This window comes from Fomitopsis serialis, assembly GCF_022376445.1.
Source record: "Fomitopsis serialis strain Sig1Antser10 chromosome Unknown B0H18scaffold_46, whole genome shotgun sequence".
Classification (NCBI taxonomy): domain Eukaryota; kingdom Fungi; phylum Basidiomycota; class Agaricomycetes; order Polyporales; family Fomitopsidaceae; genus Fomitopsis; species Fomitopsis serialis.
The window spans coordinates 137,413-154,506 of NW_025955006.1; the positions used below are offsets into that span (position 1 = coordinate 137,413).

At 54.5% G+C, this 17,094-nt stretch overlaps 3 protein-coding genes across 3 annotated transcripts; 1 reads left to right on the top strand and 2 right to left on the bottom strand.

Moving 5' to 3' along the window:
* The first annotated feature begins 1,183 nt into the window (after positions 1-1,183).
* On the top strand, positions 1,184-3,424 carry B0H18DRAFT_1105321 (uncharacterized protein). The gene is made up of 23 exons (XM_048032649.1): positions 1,184-1,280; positions 1,341-1,359; positions 1,415-1,493; positions 1,548-1,561; positions 1,614-1,712; positions 1,777-1,786; positions 1,834-1,851; positions 1,904-1,929; positions 1,995-2,020; positions 2,074-2,105; positions 2,180-2,204; positions 2,264-2,275; positions 2,335-2,350; positions 2,405-2,435; positions 2,491-2,591; positions 2,650-2,709; positions 2,762-2,789; positions 2,852-2,909; positions 2,974-3,038; positions 3,103-3,114; positions 3,175-3,189; positions 3,300-3,354; positions 3,404-3,424. Exons 1-22 carry the CDS (start codon positions 1,214-1,216, stop codon positions 3,336-3,338), a joined length of 852 nt encoding a protein of 283 aa, XP_047891984.1. The 5' UTR covers positions 1,184-1,213; the 3' UTR covers positions 3,339-3,354; positions 3,404-3,424.
* Positions 3,425-7,813: 4,389 nt separating this feature from the next.
* On the bottom strand, positions 7,814-9,622 carry B0H18DRAFT_955842 (uncharacterized protein; the record flags this gene model as incomplete). The annotated part of the gene is made up of 5 exons (XM_048042387.1): positions 7,814-8,497; positions 8,555-8,558; positions 8,614-8,777; positions 9,107-9,474; positions 9,538-9,622. 5 exons carry the CDS (start codon positions 9,620-9,622, stop codon positions 7,814-7,816), a joined length of 1,305 nt encoding a protein of 434 aa, XP_047891985.1.
* A 5,068-nt stretch (positions 9,623-14,690) lies between these two features.
* Positions 14,691-16,943, bottom strand: B0H18DRAFT_464956 (uncharacterized protein). Its single transcript, XM_048038194.1, has 19 exons — positions 16,682-16,943; positions 16,607-16,625; positions 16,474-16,552; positions 16,408-16,421; positions 16,259-16,357; positions 16,183-16,192; positions 16,115-16,132; positions 16,037-16,062; positions 15,953-15,978; positions 15,866-15,903; positions 15,792-15,816; positions 15,726-15,737; positions 15,654-15,669; positions 15,561-15,603; positions 15,409-15,509; positions 15,296-15,355; positions 15,218-15,245; positions 15,097-15,160; positions 14,691-15,029 (listed from the first exon to the last, which is right to left on the bottom strand). Exons 1-19 carry the CDS (start codon positions 16,809-16,811, stop codon positions 14,722-14,724), a joined length of 1,116 nt encoding a protein of 371 aa, XP_047891986.1. The 5' UTR covers positions 16,812-16,943; the 3' UTR covers positions 14,691-14,721.
* Between the last annotated feature and the right edge of the window lie 151 nt (positions 16,944-17,094).

The following is a 17,094-nucleotide window of genomic DNA, read 5'->3' on the forward strand; positions in this document are numbered from 1 at the left end:
TTTCCCGTTCCCTTTGTGTAGAATCTAGAAACCGACAATCCATCCAATCAGAAGATGATGAACTCCGCATTCACTAGATGGCTGCTAGGGTGTCGCTGACATGTAGTTTGGCAGGTCGATATTGACTTCCCCAGTGGTCTTTTCATCTATGGATGGAGTGTGCCCCGTCAGGGAGCAATACGCTCACATCGGCATGTCTACAGCGCACTTCAGCAAGCTGCGCTTGATATCGCTAGCTAATCATTGGTTTGAGGAACTAATCAGGATTCAAGCATAGCGGCATGCTGTACCAATGGAATGGTTTCGCTGGAGATTGAAGCTGATGCGACTGTCAGACTTCAGGTATGTCAGTGTTAACGCCGTCTGCTGTAGTCGAAAATTTGACGTCACCTCCCCAGTTACCGGGATGTACGCATTCAAATAAGATAGCCCCAGCTCATACTCGACTACATCACGTGAGACGTTGACCGCGCGCTTCAAGCCGTTTTGGCAGTGCGATGGTCTTCAAAATCTATCAGAGGTCGACAGAGCCATTAAATATAGTATCTGTTCTCCTAACTTCATTCCTCCTTGCGTATGGGGGGTGGCGTACAGGTTGCCCAATCGATTCCTCTTTGGACTTCCTACACTTATTTTTGGTCAAGTATGAGGCGTTGCTGTTGCATCCTACCTATCAGTTTCCTGATGCATGGGGCACCACATATACCGGCCTGTAGCCCTTTGCGCGATCAACACGGGGTGGTGTAGTGCGCTGCACAACACAGATGATCGTGAGTGGATATCGCGCTTCGATCCATGCGCCTATGATTGATACATCCGTGCAACCCCTTCAGTCGATCCCACGGCCGTTATGGAAAGTGTCGACTAAAGCTGCCTCAAGACATGCGTACAGATCGCATCGTAAGCAGTCCAGATCATACCAACGCGACTGCGACGCGCATGCGTCTAGGTTTAGAGACAGCCACAAGGTGTCATACAAGTACTCGTCCTCCCTATGCTAAGTATGCTTGGAGCTTCATTGGTCTATACGAACCATCCGGAGCACGACCCTATCGTCCCACTCCATCAACATATGCATCTACCTCCGATCGCATCAAGAATCTGTACGCATTAAAGCCGGCAGCAGCGCCACCACCGTTTTGGTATATATTCAGTGGTGTGCTTCAGCTCTGTCACGGCAGCACGTCCACCTTGATGATACCCGCCCCCAACGATGTTTATGCCGACGCTCAGTCTGCCTAATCAAGTCCTGAATGAGACCATTGGAGCGTTGTTATTGAGTAAGCACGCTCTTCCTCCATCGTAACTACAGCGAAGCCTCTAACATTAGATCCTCGAAGGTGCAATCGTCGGTGGCATGTAAGTCGTTCGATGTGTAAAGGCCTATATCCCCTGAACACAATGATTGTTCCAGTCTCCAGGGGGTTACCAGTTGCCAGACAATCGTCTACTATGTGAGAAGCCAGTCGGACCCAGTCATTGTGAAGTCACTCGTAAGCATTGCATTACGGATCCCTGATAGCATACTTGACTGTCTTCACTTTCAGGTTTTTCTCGTCTGGTAAGATATGCTCTTGAGCTTATGCCTTCATTGCTTATAATCCGCGTAATAGGCTATTGAACGCCCTCCACACCTTCCTGGTCACTGATACTGTGTACACATATACCGTGCGTGGCCGCAGTGACCCATTGGCATTGGACAAACTACCTTGGTGTGTGGCACAACACGCCGCAAGGCTGAAGCTTGTAAGCTGACTACATCTTCAATCCATGCAGGATGGCATCGGTCGGTTGTGAAATTCGGAGAAGTGCTTGGCTGATCATGATATTCAGGTGATAATTCTAGGGAATGTGAGTACACAATGCTTAGGCGACCAAAAATCGGTCTCAAACACCACGACAGGTCATTGGCGATCTCGGAGTAAAAGGGTGAGTTGCCAATGTTGCCTTTATAAGTGCCGGTAGATATCCATTCTCATTGCGCATTGTGATAGCATATTTTCATACCGCGTATGGAAGTGTTAGTACTCTCATCTCGATAACTGTCCACGCACTCATGCATCGCGCATGCAGTAAGTCGACAATGGTATCTGGGTGTCCTCATTGTGAGCATATATATCTTCGAGAACGCCATAAGCAAGGGGAAGCACATTATGATTTTTCCTTTCCTTCGTGAAAGATGACCGGTGCACTTGTGACATTCGGTATGAGCTCTTGTCTTTGAACTCGCCCTTTGGACGATGCTCACGCTCGCCTAACTCAGCGTTTGGGGTTTGTAAGTCGAGCCCAGCGTTGACTGTGTAACATCTAACACTAATAATCACTGCGTGTCAGTCACGATGATCAGGTTGTACGTACCGTCCGAACTCAAATGTCGTTCTAATTCATATCCTATATTTGTCAGGATCATTTCTCCCTATTCTCATCCAGACCCAGTACGTTCGATCTTTTCCGCCGCGTGTAGTGGCTCTTACGCATAGGACTATGCAGGTGAGCACGTACGGGACGCTGAGCGCGCTGGCTGCCTCCGATATTCTCATGTCGGTCATCCTTGGAGTCGTGATCTGGAAGCATCGTTCAGTGTTCCCGAGGTACGTTCTCCTTGCATTTGATAACGTCGAGTGGGATAAAATTGATGCTGTCGTGCAGCGTTAACCGGGTGTTGCGCAAGGTTGTCTTATACAGCGCGGAGACGTCCTTAGTGACTAGGTACGCATTCTCTATCCGTACGAAACACTTGCCCTCAGTGCACATGAATTAGCGTGGGATCTTTCATCGGATTGCTCCTCGTAAGCATTGTCCATTTCCACCATTTCCGTAGACTGACAGTCTGATGTTCTGTGTCCGGCAGTACGCCACGCTCCCTAACGCGCTTGTGTACATGGCAGTGTTCTGGACACTGCCCTACCGTGAGTCGCATTTCACACCATATGTCATGAGCCTCATGCCAATGCTGACTCGCATGTTGACTAGTCATTCTCGGCTCTGTGTTATTCGCGTTGAACGCCAGAGAGTCGCTGCGAGCGAAAAACACTGTTGTTGAGTCGGTTCGGTCAGACGACGGCGGAGCTACTACCTACCGGCTCTCCACCTTGACCACAGGGAACATATGAGCGTGCGGTTTCCCTGCGATTGTGATCTCGAGTAATAAGTTATTGATGTAACCGGCGAGAAGGTATTGGGCATGTCACTGTTTCATCACACTGTGCGCGTACGCAATCGATTCCACTTGGGAGTTCGTACTCCTTTGACCTGTGTCTCCGTCCGAGGATATATGCGCCCAACTGAACTCATGCTACATGGCCATGGACTACATCACCCGAAACTGGTTATATTGAGGATCGAAATAGGGCGGTAGGTTCACACATCTGGGACCACTGACCGGTACTGACCACTGACCAAGTGAGGTGATGAGCCGTCAGCGCTTCAGCGAGCACACGAACTTGTAGGCATGCGATGAAGCCTTGTGTTTCATGGCACTGCTACAATGCTCCGCGTCGAGTCGAATCAGTCGCAGCTCTGCAGGGTTGACTGTACGCTGGCGGCTGGCCTCCACTGTTCTCCGACTCGGACGAATCTAGAGACGGCCTATGTGTACAGATTCGATTGTTATACCCACGGCCAGAGGCCAGTCTAGAAGGGCGATTGATCATGCAAGCCTTGGCGAATACAGTAGGCAGACAACTGTGTTGTGTACTCGACTCACTGGTGTCTCCGAAATAGACGATCTGCCGAGTCAACAGATTCCGTTGGCCGAGACTATGGCCGGAGCTTCTCCACCCACACCTAGCCAGTGTGAATTGCTCTCGCCTGACACGAGTAGCCCCCATTCAGTCGCCCGTCTTCCCATGCTACTCAAGTATGTGTCCCTCTCTCCCGGGCACGGGGCCAATCAGCTATGCAAGCTTGTTTTCTTGCCCAATACATCTGAGCTTCCATTCAACGGCGCAGCACGACGACCCCCCTACGACTGCTACTAGCAGCGGAAGTGCCGACGAGAATGTCGGAGCTTATACGGAGTGGGAAGGACCGACTGCTGGCGAGAAGACGCTCCCCAAATCCGGGGTCGCCGTCGACTCGGAGGCCGATGCACTTTGTGAAGCTTTGAGACGCACGATTGATACAACTTGAAGATGCGATATTGCGCTACATTACTGTTGCTGCCTGGCGTTCTGAACGCTATACCTAGCCCTGCGAGAACGCAATATGCACGTAGAGTTTTAGATATGGGGGCTTCAGAGGGCCTGTGACTGATACCTATTTCGTGTTAAAATTTTCAAAGGTAAGCTTGCGAGCAACATTGCAGTGCGACAACTCACACATCTACTGAATGCGAAGGCGATCAGTGATCAGCACTCCGCGATCCACAGTGGCACTGCAAGTGTCGAGACGGATACCAACAACACGAGTGTTTGTACCGCCCGGCGTCCCGAAGCCTATCAGCTGTGCGAGCCTGTTTTCCTGCCGGAATCAGGCACTCCACATTTCGGTCTTACTCACATGACGCTGCAAGCAGCTTAGGGCGTTGGTGGGACAACGATGTGCGGCCGACCGGGATCGACCTGCAGCGGGTGCGGGTGCTGACCACACAAGAGTATAGCGTACTTGGGTCGGCCTGTTCCATGCAACGAGGATCGCACGCCTAGGCTGAAACAGGACGGTGAGTCCCCCTTCTTCCTCACAGCATTAGTACGCACCGAGGCTGGCAAGGTTCGTTCCGCCGACGCACAGACCCACTCCAATGACGCGCGACCCTTCGTCAGAGTGACGGTGAGCTGGAGATCGCACGCTCGAGGTCTGAGACTAGGCGTGGCGGCCCTGAGGCGAGACTCTGGATGTCGCTGACACATGTCATGGTGGTAGCATCGTGCCCCGTAGTGCTCGAAAATAAATCGACATCGCTATGGATCCAAAGACGTACGCAGCATCGCGACATCTTCACATCTCTCGGGCCGGCATACTGGTCGCTCATACTTACCAGCGATTAGTACGGTAACGGAATTGAGCTAGCGCCACCGTCAGTGTGTGCGCGGGAGCACAACACAACGCGCCGCGGTTCCGAGCATCAATCATTGGTTCTGGCAAGGTACTCGTCGAGTGCCCGATATGCGGATGCCTCCTCTGATCCGCGTGTCCTGCGAGGAGCGGATTGGCATCCATGGAAGCCACATACAATGCCGTTACATACGTTGCCTGCCATTCGTGCTGTTGGGTGAAAGACTCACCGACCTCGTGGGCACCTCCGCAACTAGGGTACGCAGAGTGCCTTCCCCGTGTTGTGTCCTTCGGATCGATTGTCGAGCGGGCAGCCAGAGATACTGTCCGTATAGGACACATCACTATGTCAAAGACCATACAATATGAGGTGTCGAGTGTGTCCAAGATTGCCTTCAGACGTCATCCACCTGCGCAAGATGGACGATAATCACTCAGCGACTTGCAATTGTCGGTCCAGCCTGTTGAGACGGCACAATAAACCTGCAGTCATACACGTGTACCTTATCAGTGGGCTTCCGCGTCGCCTGCCGTCGTTTTCCTTCAAGGGCGTAGGCTGAGACTTACAGCAGATGATCCACGCAAGCAGGTACGCGAGGGATTCGTAGGACTCAGCGACGTCGAGACCTCGGCCACGTATCAACGCTCCTCTGCGTATCGGTGTCAATCCACGTATGTCTCGGGAAATACAGAGCCATGAGGCAGGAGCAGAGGGGAACGGGGTTTGAGAAGGAACGAAGTGGGTGAGTGGAAGGCGGAGACCAGGGGTCGCGCGAGCAGCCTGGCTGCAACGCGTCGCGTCACCCCCGGTCACAGTCACGGCCGCGCCTTCACCAGGCCGACGCGTCGCGACACGCCCGAGACGCACCCGCGTTTACTACAATTGTTTGCTTGCGGTCTACGTCCGTGTTTGCAGGGTAGCCTTGTCTAGTCCATATTTTGCAGATTCATCACACACACCATTGAATAGCACCTGAGATCCGTTGAATGGACGCGGTCACGAGCCTTCTGAGGTCAGTAGCACCGAGTCTACGCCCGGTGTACACCCAACGTCAGAATGATCCATGTCCTCGGACCATGGACACCATAGGACACCACCACGTTTGCTGGGACCATCCTACCACGGGGATGTGGGATGAGGGTCCGGGAACGGAGTCTACAACAGCCGTGTACGCGCTCCAGAGCATTGGTCGGCTTCATGTTGCCAACTCGAGCGCAGGACGATCACGGGTGGTCAAGGCGTCCGGTCTTCGCTCCCCGATGGGCTGAGCTGAAGCTGGCGCGAACGTGCCTACGGTGGTCCAGGGTGCGCAAGGAAAGACGTTCGAACGTTCTTCGGGGTAACGTACACAGGTGCGTCATGGCGAGCCAAAGCGGCAACAGAGGGCAGGGGATGAGACCCGATAGCAGGATTAGGTGCTGCGGGCCCAGCTCCGACCCGGTGAGGAGACGGTGTGAAGGGTACGACGCGCATAGCAGGGTCTTGTGAGTTACGAGAGCTCGAAGTCGCTAAGGTGAAGTTAGTGGACAAGGCTATCGGAAGCTTCATCATCGGAGTCGTGCGTGTCATATCTAGGATCGAACAGAGTCGGACAAGGCTGACCCGGTCTGCGGCGCGTTGTGCAGTGAACTTCAACCGAATATCCCGACGCCAGCTTGTCGCGGTAAGTCGTCCTAGACCAAGAGGGTGCGTCGAGTATCGTTGGGCATTGCGCTGTCCAAGCATGCACGTCCCACCGGTCAGCGAGTCATGAATGAAGCCATTTTGCGAAAGTCATTCACTGCGAAACGACGGCCGTTGGTGCTGAGGACCATGGGTGAACGTTGAATTTTCGAAACCTCGCACACGTAGCCCGCTGAGCCTTGACGCAGGTTTGAGTTAAGAGCCTGAGCGTTGTCCACCGGGAGACGTGTCCTGCAGTGCATCAGAGGGAGTGAGTTGGAGGATGTAATCACACCTAGACAGCTAACGTCGACGTCAGACAATAGAGATACAACGATCAAGCTATTATGCTCACCGTGATATGTACATCATCGCGAGGACGATCTTGTCGCTTCCCATGGAGCTCTCACTAGTGCGAGTACGTATACGTATCCGACAGACGCACACCAAAGTAAATGTGCCAAAGACACCTGTATATATCGTCGTAACAAAGTCCTAATGGTTCGTGAGGTATCGTACTGGTATCGTAACGTTCTATAGATCCGTGAGAGTCATAACCGAGAGCACGCGCACGAGCGCGAGACAGGAGCGGGAAGAGAGAAGAGGAGAGAGCAATTTGCTACAGGGTAGGTAGTTCAGCGAGGAACAATTCCTGAGGACAAAAGAAAATGAGACGAGACTAGAGACTAGAGGAGAGACGAGGGGAAGACTATCGAGTACGAGAGACGAGACAGAGAGATTAGGGGGATAGGAGAGGGTAGAGATGAGAGGACGGGAGCTCCACATAGATAGCGCAAACGCAGGTAATAACGAACGGGATATACGCGGCCGCACGCACGCGAGCGAGCTGCAGGTAGAAGCTGAAGGGAATAAGCAACCGGACCCAACATGAACACCGAATAAGTGCGCGTAAGTATGCACCTTCGAAAGACGAGCAGAAACGTGGAGCCCCATCCGCGCGCGACGGATTCAATCCGAAGGCGGCAGGAGACGGGCGAGACGAGAGGACGGTCGAGAGCGCGAGAGACGAGGCGGGAGGGCGGAGAGACTAGCGGTTTAGTATGATAGGGTGATTCCGGCCGATGTGAGTCGAGACGAGACGAGGGGGAAAGAAGAATAAGTGATCCAAATCGATAATATACCGGGGCGCCGCATCTAGGACGAGTGCACCGAGAACGGGGTCTTGTACCGGGGCGGGGGCACGAGCGAAGCATGCGGCGCATGGCCCTGGGTCGCCGGGAAGTGCGGCCACTTGGTGGGCGGGCCGGTCGGTGGGCTCGTGGATGCAGCGTCCATGGACGGGATCCAGCGCTCCATGAGCTGCACGCGCTGGGCGTGGCGCTGCTTCTCTTTTTCCTTCTCGTCCGAGCTAGAGCTCGTCGAGCGACTCATTTTGGGTGCGGGCGGCGGGCTCGAGAGCCGCAGCTTCGCGGAGGGGTGGGGTATCGGGTGTGCGGAGGGTATCGCAGAGGCGGGGCGCACGGCGGGGGTCATGGAACGGTGCATGGGGATCGCAGAGGCCGAGCGCGTGTGCCCGTGCGTCGCCGCAGACGCAGAGCTGATGCGTGTGAGCGGCGATGCAGTCGCAGGCGCGTACGCGGCGCGAGCTGGGGAGGGCGTGGGCGATGTCGGCGACGTAGCCCTGGATCGTGGAGTCGTGAAAGCGGTCGTCGAGTGCGGACGCGGCGGCGAGGTGAGCCCACTCTGCGCGGATGCAAGCGACGCAGCAGGAGGCGTAGTCGGGACGCCGAGCGCCGGCGCTGCCATCTTGATTTTGTGGCGGCTCAGCTCCGCGCGGAGAGTTTGAATCTCAGCAGACCTGGCTGCGGCCTGTGTGCGCTGTAATATAATCGGTAAGTAATCGTGGTTCATCCGAGGATGCGACGAGTGACAAACCATTCTAGAGAATCGACGTCAGCGTGAGGATCGTCGATCACGAGAAACAAGTGACGCACCTGTGCAGCTCCTGCTCAAGCTCCTCCTTCTCCGCATGTACCTCCGCCAGCTTGTCTCGGAGGTTGTTTTCGACTTGCTTCGCCATGTCGCCCGCGTGCCTGTGCGCTACGTGATTGACAAGGATCGCATGCAGTAACGCAGAGCTCAGTTCAAGAGCAGCCGTCTGCGTATGTCGTCAATAACATGATGCAGGGATGGGAGCATCCCTCCCCCACTCCCAGTCGTCCATGGCAAATGAGTGACACGGCGGTGAATCAAACGCACGGCGATGAACATGCAGCGGACCGTATGAGCAATGGACGAAGTAAGGGCTCAAGTCGGGCGGGACGAAGACCGAACACACATGTCGTCATGCTCAATGGAAGCGATCGCCGAAGTCGCACGCACATCATCATGGGCGTCACACACCCTCACTCACAATAGGCAAGAACGCCGGGTGCTTATATCGACGGGGAGTCGGGGAAGGACCTCAGACACGAGAAGGACACTTACCTGCTCATCACGCTTCCTATCCGTGGAGAGCCACTTCCGGAGCTCTTGGTGCAGGTGCTTGACCTCCTCCACGGAACACTTTTTGCCGGCGACACGCGCGACCCTTGACTCGAGCTGCACGCGGGTCTTGTCCCGGTCCTTGTCGCCTGTGAACAAGAGCACGTCGTCGTCACCACCTAGGATGTGGTTGTCGGGCGTGTCGGTGGCCCGCGGTGTCGACCAGCCGCTCCCGTGGCCACCGAAGTCGACGCGGATCAAACGAATGGTGTCGCTAGTGAAGGGCACGCGACAGAAAGGACAGGAAGGAGTCTGTCGCGGCGATGTCTTTTCCAGTATGTTGTTGCAGCAGTTCAGACATAGTATGTGGCCTGTGCGACGACGGCGACGGTGGTCAGGAGATTTTCGGCGGGGGAAGTTGAAAGGGAACTCACCACACGGAATAGAGTGAGGATAGTTGTGCGAGCCATACTCCTCTGCGCAAACATCACAGAGAGAGCCGGGATTAAGGGAAATCATGGCGGCGACCCTCTCTACAGCGACAAAACCTGGGCAGGGAAAGGGCAAACATTGAGATGAGCGGAAACAAAAAGGTGAGTCAGGACTATAAGTAGCCGCGAGAGCCTGGGCAGCCCAGATAGGCAAGACATCACAACGCCGCGTGCGGGTTCCTGGCGTGCCCTCTGCCCGGGCGGAAAACATGCGGCGTTCATTTCTCGCGCTCCCTGCTCCCCGGAGTCCCAGGCCCCGGTTGCACGGCGGAAAACTCACCTGGACTGTATTCTACGCCTCCACTCAGACGCAAATCCGCGCTCTCTCCGCCCCCGTCGCGCTGCGGTAACCCTCTCTTTTTGTGCTCGACAAGCTCAGGTGCAGCTTGGCGCTAAACTGCATAAAATTTCCTGCGTGAAACTAATCAGCTCCGGATCCAGTGCAGCGCAGACAGTGCCTTCACAGCCACACGGATTACTCACCTGAACCGAGGATGAGAGAGCAAGAGGGTCCGAGCGTAACAGGGAGTGTGTGCGGTGGAATGTGAGATGAAGGAGGAAGGTGGCCGAGTCACAAATTTTCCAGCCCGGCAATCCGTAGCTGTACAGTTCTTGGTAATTTCGGTGATCGCTTAGCTTATCCGACAGAAATTGGTGATCCGAGATTTGTCAGGTAAGCTTTCTCTTCCGCTTTCGTTCCGTCGTCCGATCTCCGAGGTTGACCGATCAGGGCAGCGTGCGAAGGTGGCGGGAGACGAGTGTGGGTCGCTCTTCGTCTCCCCATCCTCTTATATAAAAGTTCAGCAAAAAAGAACTTCTGTTGGCAACAGCGCACGTACGTTTAATGGCAGCCTCCTGACCCGCTCAATTACCAGGTCGGTGGTGCCATCAGGATTCCATGAACGCGTTCCTTACATCTTCGGCAAGTTCTGACGTACAGTTCAAGATGGGATCCATATGCATCGCCCGATCCGCTTACCTTTGGCCGCCCCTCCTTCACCTCGCCGACATCGATCCTCTCATCTCACATCGACGTCTACAGCGCGGTGTCTTTCATAATCGATCGAGGTTCACTTGCGGGCGGCGGCAAATGAAAGCCTTTCTGACAGCGCTTGGCCGGTTGACCAACGGCCGATTCAACTCTCACTCACTTCTCTAATACGGCGCAATTCCCTCCTCCTGACATCCGAGTGGCCTTCATGTGCTTTACAACGTGTCGCAGCCCGGACAACGCAGCCTTGCCATGGATGACCCGGATTATCCTCGATAGGTGGCACCTTCTGGACATCTGACGTCTCGGTTCGAACATCGCCTCTGGCGAAGCAGGCGAGCTGCCGATGCATTGTTGACACCCCATCGTTCTTCTCTCTTCTCCCGGATGCTCCCAGTGTCCGGACAAGAGCCTATGTGTACGTCTCCCCTCGTTCACGCACCTTCACAATCGAACGAGACTTTAGCTCTCGCACACCCGTTCTTAATCCTGTTATCGCCTCGGATCCCCTGCCTTCCTTGCCTTGCCATGACGCAGTTTCATACGTTAGCTTGAGGAACGTTCAGAGGCCAACGCCCAACCACGGATCTGGATCTGAAGGACGAAGCACGTTCGCGCCAACGATTCAGAAGCCTGGATAGACGCGGGTGAGCATACATTGTGCACCGATGATCACCCCAAGTGGGCATGAAAGCCCCCGGCCAATCCTATTCAGCACGACCTGTCCGACGGTAAGTATCTTCCATTGCACGGACCCACTGTCCCGTGCCACAGTCCGAGTGCAGTAACTGTGCTACGATCGGGTGGCACAATCCAAGGCCGATGCTCCGGAACAGACGTGGACACGATGCGACGCAATTGAACCACTCACCCTCGAACCCATCACTTCACAACCCCCCTCCTCCCCACACCCCAGCTCAATACTACTGAACTCAGTCCATCCTCGTGACCGCCCTTACCGGATCTCAGGCACCCCTCGATCGAGTGTCATCTCAGCTTGCGAGATGCGGAGTCGATAAGCTATGCGTCGAGCGCGAGCTTGTGCGGACCGTACGCGTGCACGAGCGGCGAGATGCGACGCGACGCGACGCAGCGGGGCACGCCTGATCACGCGCGTCAGCGAATCGCGCCGGTTGGCTCCCTCCGAGACGCAGTCCGAGACCCCGGGGGCACGAACCCAATCGACCGACCCCGTTCCGTCGACTGGAAACTGCACGTCCAATCCTAGCCAACTCTAGCCTGCAGCGACGCGATGTCGAGCCGAACGTCCCGGGCCTATTCGCCGACGCGAGGCGAGTCGGAGTAGGGCGATGGCGATGGCGATAATCCGTCCCTAGCCCGGTCTGGATTCCGCACAGACTCGTCCGAGTGCGAGCTCTGCCCGCAGCTTGCTTTGCAATGTCGAGCGTGACTGGCTGAGAGAGCACTGCGCGTCGTGCGATGCATATGGTGTGAGGGTCTGTGATAAGGTACACGTGTAAGTCTGCAGGCGCATTATCTTTGGACTGCGTAGGCTGTGTAGATTCGTTGTTGAGTAAATGGCATTCTTCCTATGCAGGAAACTGACGTCTGATCTCACCTTTCAGTAGGGCCCTCTCCCAGACGGCATGCTCCATTTACCATTATCAGCACTAGTGCATGGGCTCCCCTTTTCTGTACGCCAGCAGCGAGAGGTGATGCACAAGTCGTGTGCCCTACGTTCTGCGAAGGTGGTGTCTTCCATGGGCAGTCAGTCCTGGTCAATTACTGTATGGAACGCATAACGACATCGCTTACGACTCAAGCCTCGCATGCTGATCCGCTGCTCTCGCGATCGACACGCGGATCACAGGAGGCGCATCACTCTGTTAGACAGGCTGCCTCGATCGGGATCGGAACGCCCGTAGCCTAAGGTTGTGTCAGTCCACAGCCTGCTCCCGTGCCGCAGTGGTCCCGTAACTTACCTACGCGTGTTGCATCGTTGGAATGCTAGCCGACGCACATACCTCCTCCATGCGCTCGCCAAAGCCCCCCGAAGTACCGCTTACTGCAAATGCTTCGTTCAGCATTAGAGCCCGGTCTTTCGAACGTGAGCTCGAGGATGTCGCGTGGTACGACGACATCTCATTTGCATCTAGTAACGATCAAGTCCGCGAGCGTGCGATCAGAAGTTGAACCTAGAATATGCGACACGCACGATAGTGACCTACAGGTGTCGGTGTCAGTGATTGATGGCTGATGCGACCTAGATTGGTGAGACTCGAGTCGCCGTTTTACTGTATGCGCCACACCCGCTGCCCGTGTCACCACCACATTGAGGCGCTTGGGCAAAGGGTTGACAGGCTTTTTTAATGGTCTGTACATCACCCATGCGGATGACGACCTGTAGTGACCGTAGAATCCGCCTTACGTGCCCTTGGCCCTGACGCGACGGCACCATGACGACTTCGATGTAGAATGTGTGATCCAATACGGTCTTTGCCAAATGAATTGACTGGAGAGCCCGCAACGACATTTTGGCAATCAGACTGAGACTTATCCGTGGTACCGCCTCAATGTACTACGAAGACGCACCTGAGATTCCAGCTGCCAGTGGGCAAGACAAGGACAAGATGACCTTCGGCCTCGGACCCGCATACAAGTCATGTGTGAATGACGCAGCTCAGCTGTCGTGTACATAGTGTACCCAACCAGCCGGCTGAAGCCTGCGATGTAATTCTCGCCCAATTCGTCCACACCGCTCGAAGATCCGAGGTCAGCTGTGCAGAATTGGAAAATAGACTTGGCCCGTACCATCCCGGGCGACTTCTCGCTCCATCCTTCTGTCCCGTCATGCATGATCCGGATCTTCCGTGTCGAGCGGAGCGCACGGCCAGGAAGATGGCACTGTGGCATCGAACCGAGACGCAGTTTCAATTGCGCCCGTCGTCACACCCTGCCGATGAGCGCATCGCTGTGTCATTTCTCGCACGGGCCTGAGAGAACCTGAGACGAGAAGGGGTCAGCGAAAACTGGCCAGCAGCCCTATCACCCATAGGACAAGGTCCGCCCGGGTTACTTGGATGTCAAGGCTGCAGCACACATCTTCTGTCCTGTAATGAGTCGTTTCAACTTGAGACCGTCTCTCTATGAGCCGTCGATGTACGCAGGTCAAACACACGGACTCACCGCTACTCGAGCCACAACGTCACACCGCATACAGTGCGCAGTTGTACAGAGAAAAAAGATCGCGACATCGGGGAACAAACCCCAAAATACCATGTCTAGGGCCGGTAGCTAGCTAGTGGGATTTCGAGCCGGCGTACCACTAAATCGTGGCTCTGTGTGTGTTGAAATCAGGCGTTTATTAGGCTCATTGACTAGATGCATCACGCACCACGTGTCTCCTTCCGTGTGACATGCCTCCAGTTTTTGGACCTTGTGGTGAACGTGCGATTCCCACATCGCTCGTCCTTTGGCCGCATCGTTCGCGCCAGCGATGAGAAGAGGAGACGATTTTCTTGCAGGCATCAGAGGCGTACGCTGGATTTTATACGGTCGTCAGTAGTGGAGCGCTTCAGAAGCCGTGGCGGAGTTACAATGGTGAGGAGCGAAAGCCAACGACAAATCAGGAAGGTGCCCTGCAGTATCAGGTACGTCAAAATCTTGCTCGGAGACCTTTATTGAGTCTTCGAAGTTGACCGCCTGTCAAGTGTGAGCTGGTGTTCGAGGCGTCGACGCAAGCTCACCCCTACTCAGCCGGATTCCGATTGAGGTCTAGCTGTTTATACAAAGCGCGCGATCCGATTCCTTGTACAAGCAGGGCGCAATGCTCGAAGACTCGAATTCGACCTTGCCAAGGAGAAAGTCCTGAAAGTAGAAAGAGATCAAACAAAAATCGGACTATCGGAAATAGTATCTGGCACACATCTCCCACGATGTACATCGGTCAGCTCGGCTCAGGTGTTTGGATAAAGAACAATGTTATATATTGCGGAAGACTACCGGCTGTGCCATGATGATGATTGTCCAATTCATCTCAATTGACGAGAGAACACATGAACGAAGCAGTGCCGACACGCACGAACCGAGATTCAACACAGGTCCGTGTCACTGAGAATCTTCGGTGTTGCATCCAGGCTCGTCCTGGTTGACGTGCCCGGCTCGCCAGTCGTTTCCTAGTGACGAATGAGTGCGAGCCGCTCATAACGTCGAGCCGTACGTACTGGGTCCTGATGAGGGTAATCGGCGACCTTTTCCACATCTCTCTCGACAGTGATACAAATGACACGTCCCGACCGACTCACGGCATCAAAGAAACTCGCTCTCTCCCTACGACGGTGCATACATCCAAGCCCCGCGGTAGACGGAGAATTGGCGGCGCGTGGTTCCCGGCGGGTCGCGGTGGTTGCAGCGCACTCGCTCGGTGAGGTCGCCGAAGTGCACTTGCGTATGTTCAGCGTAGCGAGCAGGGAGTTCAGAAGTACTGCCGTAGGCGATTGCGGTAGTGTAAAATCAGGACATGCGTGCTTCACAGAAACGAGGTGACTCACGCTTGGGGAGGATGAAGTATATCGCGACGAAGGCGAATTTCATCGGGACAGGAAGCAGAGCGTACTAAAGCGATATCGATCGTAAGCGAAGTCGGCGAAGAGCAAAGCCATCCAGTCATACCAGGAGAACACACAACAAGGTGCAGAGGCTATGGCGTGATCAGCAGCATGACGGACACGACATAGCAAAGACATTTACGTTGTCAGAAGACCGGTGCTGATGCTGTAGATCATCAAATAATCTATAATATACTCGGTTCTGGAATCCGTGACGGTCAGTCGAAGCCGACGGTACAAAGTCGAAAAACCCACGTCGGCATGCCTGTACGGCGTCGCTGCAGGATCGAAGAAAAGAAGACGGCGATGAGTACGTCTGCGACCATACTTAATGCCAGATTGGTATATATGAAGATCTGTGGACGAGTTATCACTACAGTTACCAATTTCACGTTGGGATAGCTTACGGAGAGCTCTCGCTGCTCGAACACGTATTCCGCGGACGTGAAGCTATGGTCAGGTTGAGTACGGATTTATCGCATAGACTAGTGTCGCCTTACCCCCAAGCCGAGAATGCTTCGCACAAATGCTCTTCAGTGCTCGATCGATAAGTTCAACATCATGAGACATACCGCAAGCACTCCCTGAGGATGCAATGTCACAAAACCATGCAGAATGGTGCAGTCTGGACCGCTTACCGAATACCACAAGCGAGGTCGCTCCCTACGCGTTCATGAGCCCGAGATATCATGCAACTGCGGATGGAGCTTACGATGGTAACCACCCTCCAGACGCGGTAATGTACGCTCACTGATACGGTGAGCGCTGCCCTTTCAACTCACACAGCAGACGTGCTCACCTCTCCAGATGCGGTACGAGAAGACGCTGTTCGATATCGACCGATATCAGCATCTGCTAACGACGAGCTGATGCAATCACATACCCTCTCACCAAAAAGTCGCTGAGGTTCTGGATCAAGAGTTACAACAGAGCTTTCACTGAATGGCAGGCTGCGACTTACGGAGAGCAAAACATGTGCCTGGTCCTGGTTGAGTCAAACCAAAAATTCCATGGTATAGACATACTCACCGTCATGCTCCTAGTAGAGGTGTCAACTCAGTTGAACGCACGGGAGCGATGGGTGCAGGTCGCGAAATGAACCTACCAGAGAGGCTGGTCAATGGCTTGCATGTTACCAAAGTCGGTGATGACGTATATATACACAGCGTGTCCGATGAAAGCGAGGTGAAGCGTGTCCAGGACCCTGGAGATGCACTTTGAGCCATGCTCAAACTCCGGATAACTGAGCCGTACCACAAAAAGCCAACCTGTGTGACGACGTCAACATTGAATCGACGCTGGGGACTTCAGCGTACGCACCGTAATTCTCAGCCACCGTGGATCATCAGGGTAAAAGCGGAAGAACGTGAGGGTCTGTATAGACGTTATCCCGTACAGTCTAGCTGCTTTGAGTCTCGGTGTCCGCTGCCGGGGCCTGCTGAAGTCCACTCACATCGAAGCGAGAATAGTGCCTAAATGAATCATATGTCAAGCGTATAGTCATCGTCCAGCGTAAATAAGTACTTGCCTACATAGCACGCGCCGACCGTAGCGGCCAGAGAACTGGAGGTGACTGGGAGAGTGCCCATTCGGCAGGACGTGGGGCGATGGCGGAGCGAGCCTGCAAGACCTAGAGTGATATGTAAGGGGCTCGACATAGGATGCAAGCAGCATCGAGGGTCTGTGCATAGCTGTCAAACATAGCTGTGCGGACCTAGGCCACCTACCAGATACTGTATCTGGCTTGCGAGACAGATGCAACCACTCATAGTAGATGGGATGGGCTCATATGGCACCCAGAGGCAAAGCAAGTACACCGACTAGCTCAACTCACGGTGATCGCTGTCAACACGGAACTGAAGCGCCAGACGTAGCAAACGGTGCCCTCAACTGAGCCACCGAGCGCGCGGATACGGCGCTACTATGAATAGCACTATGTGT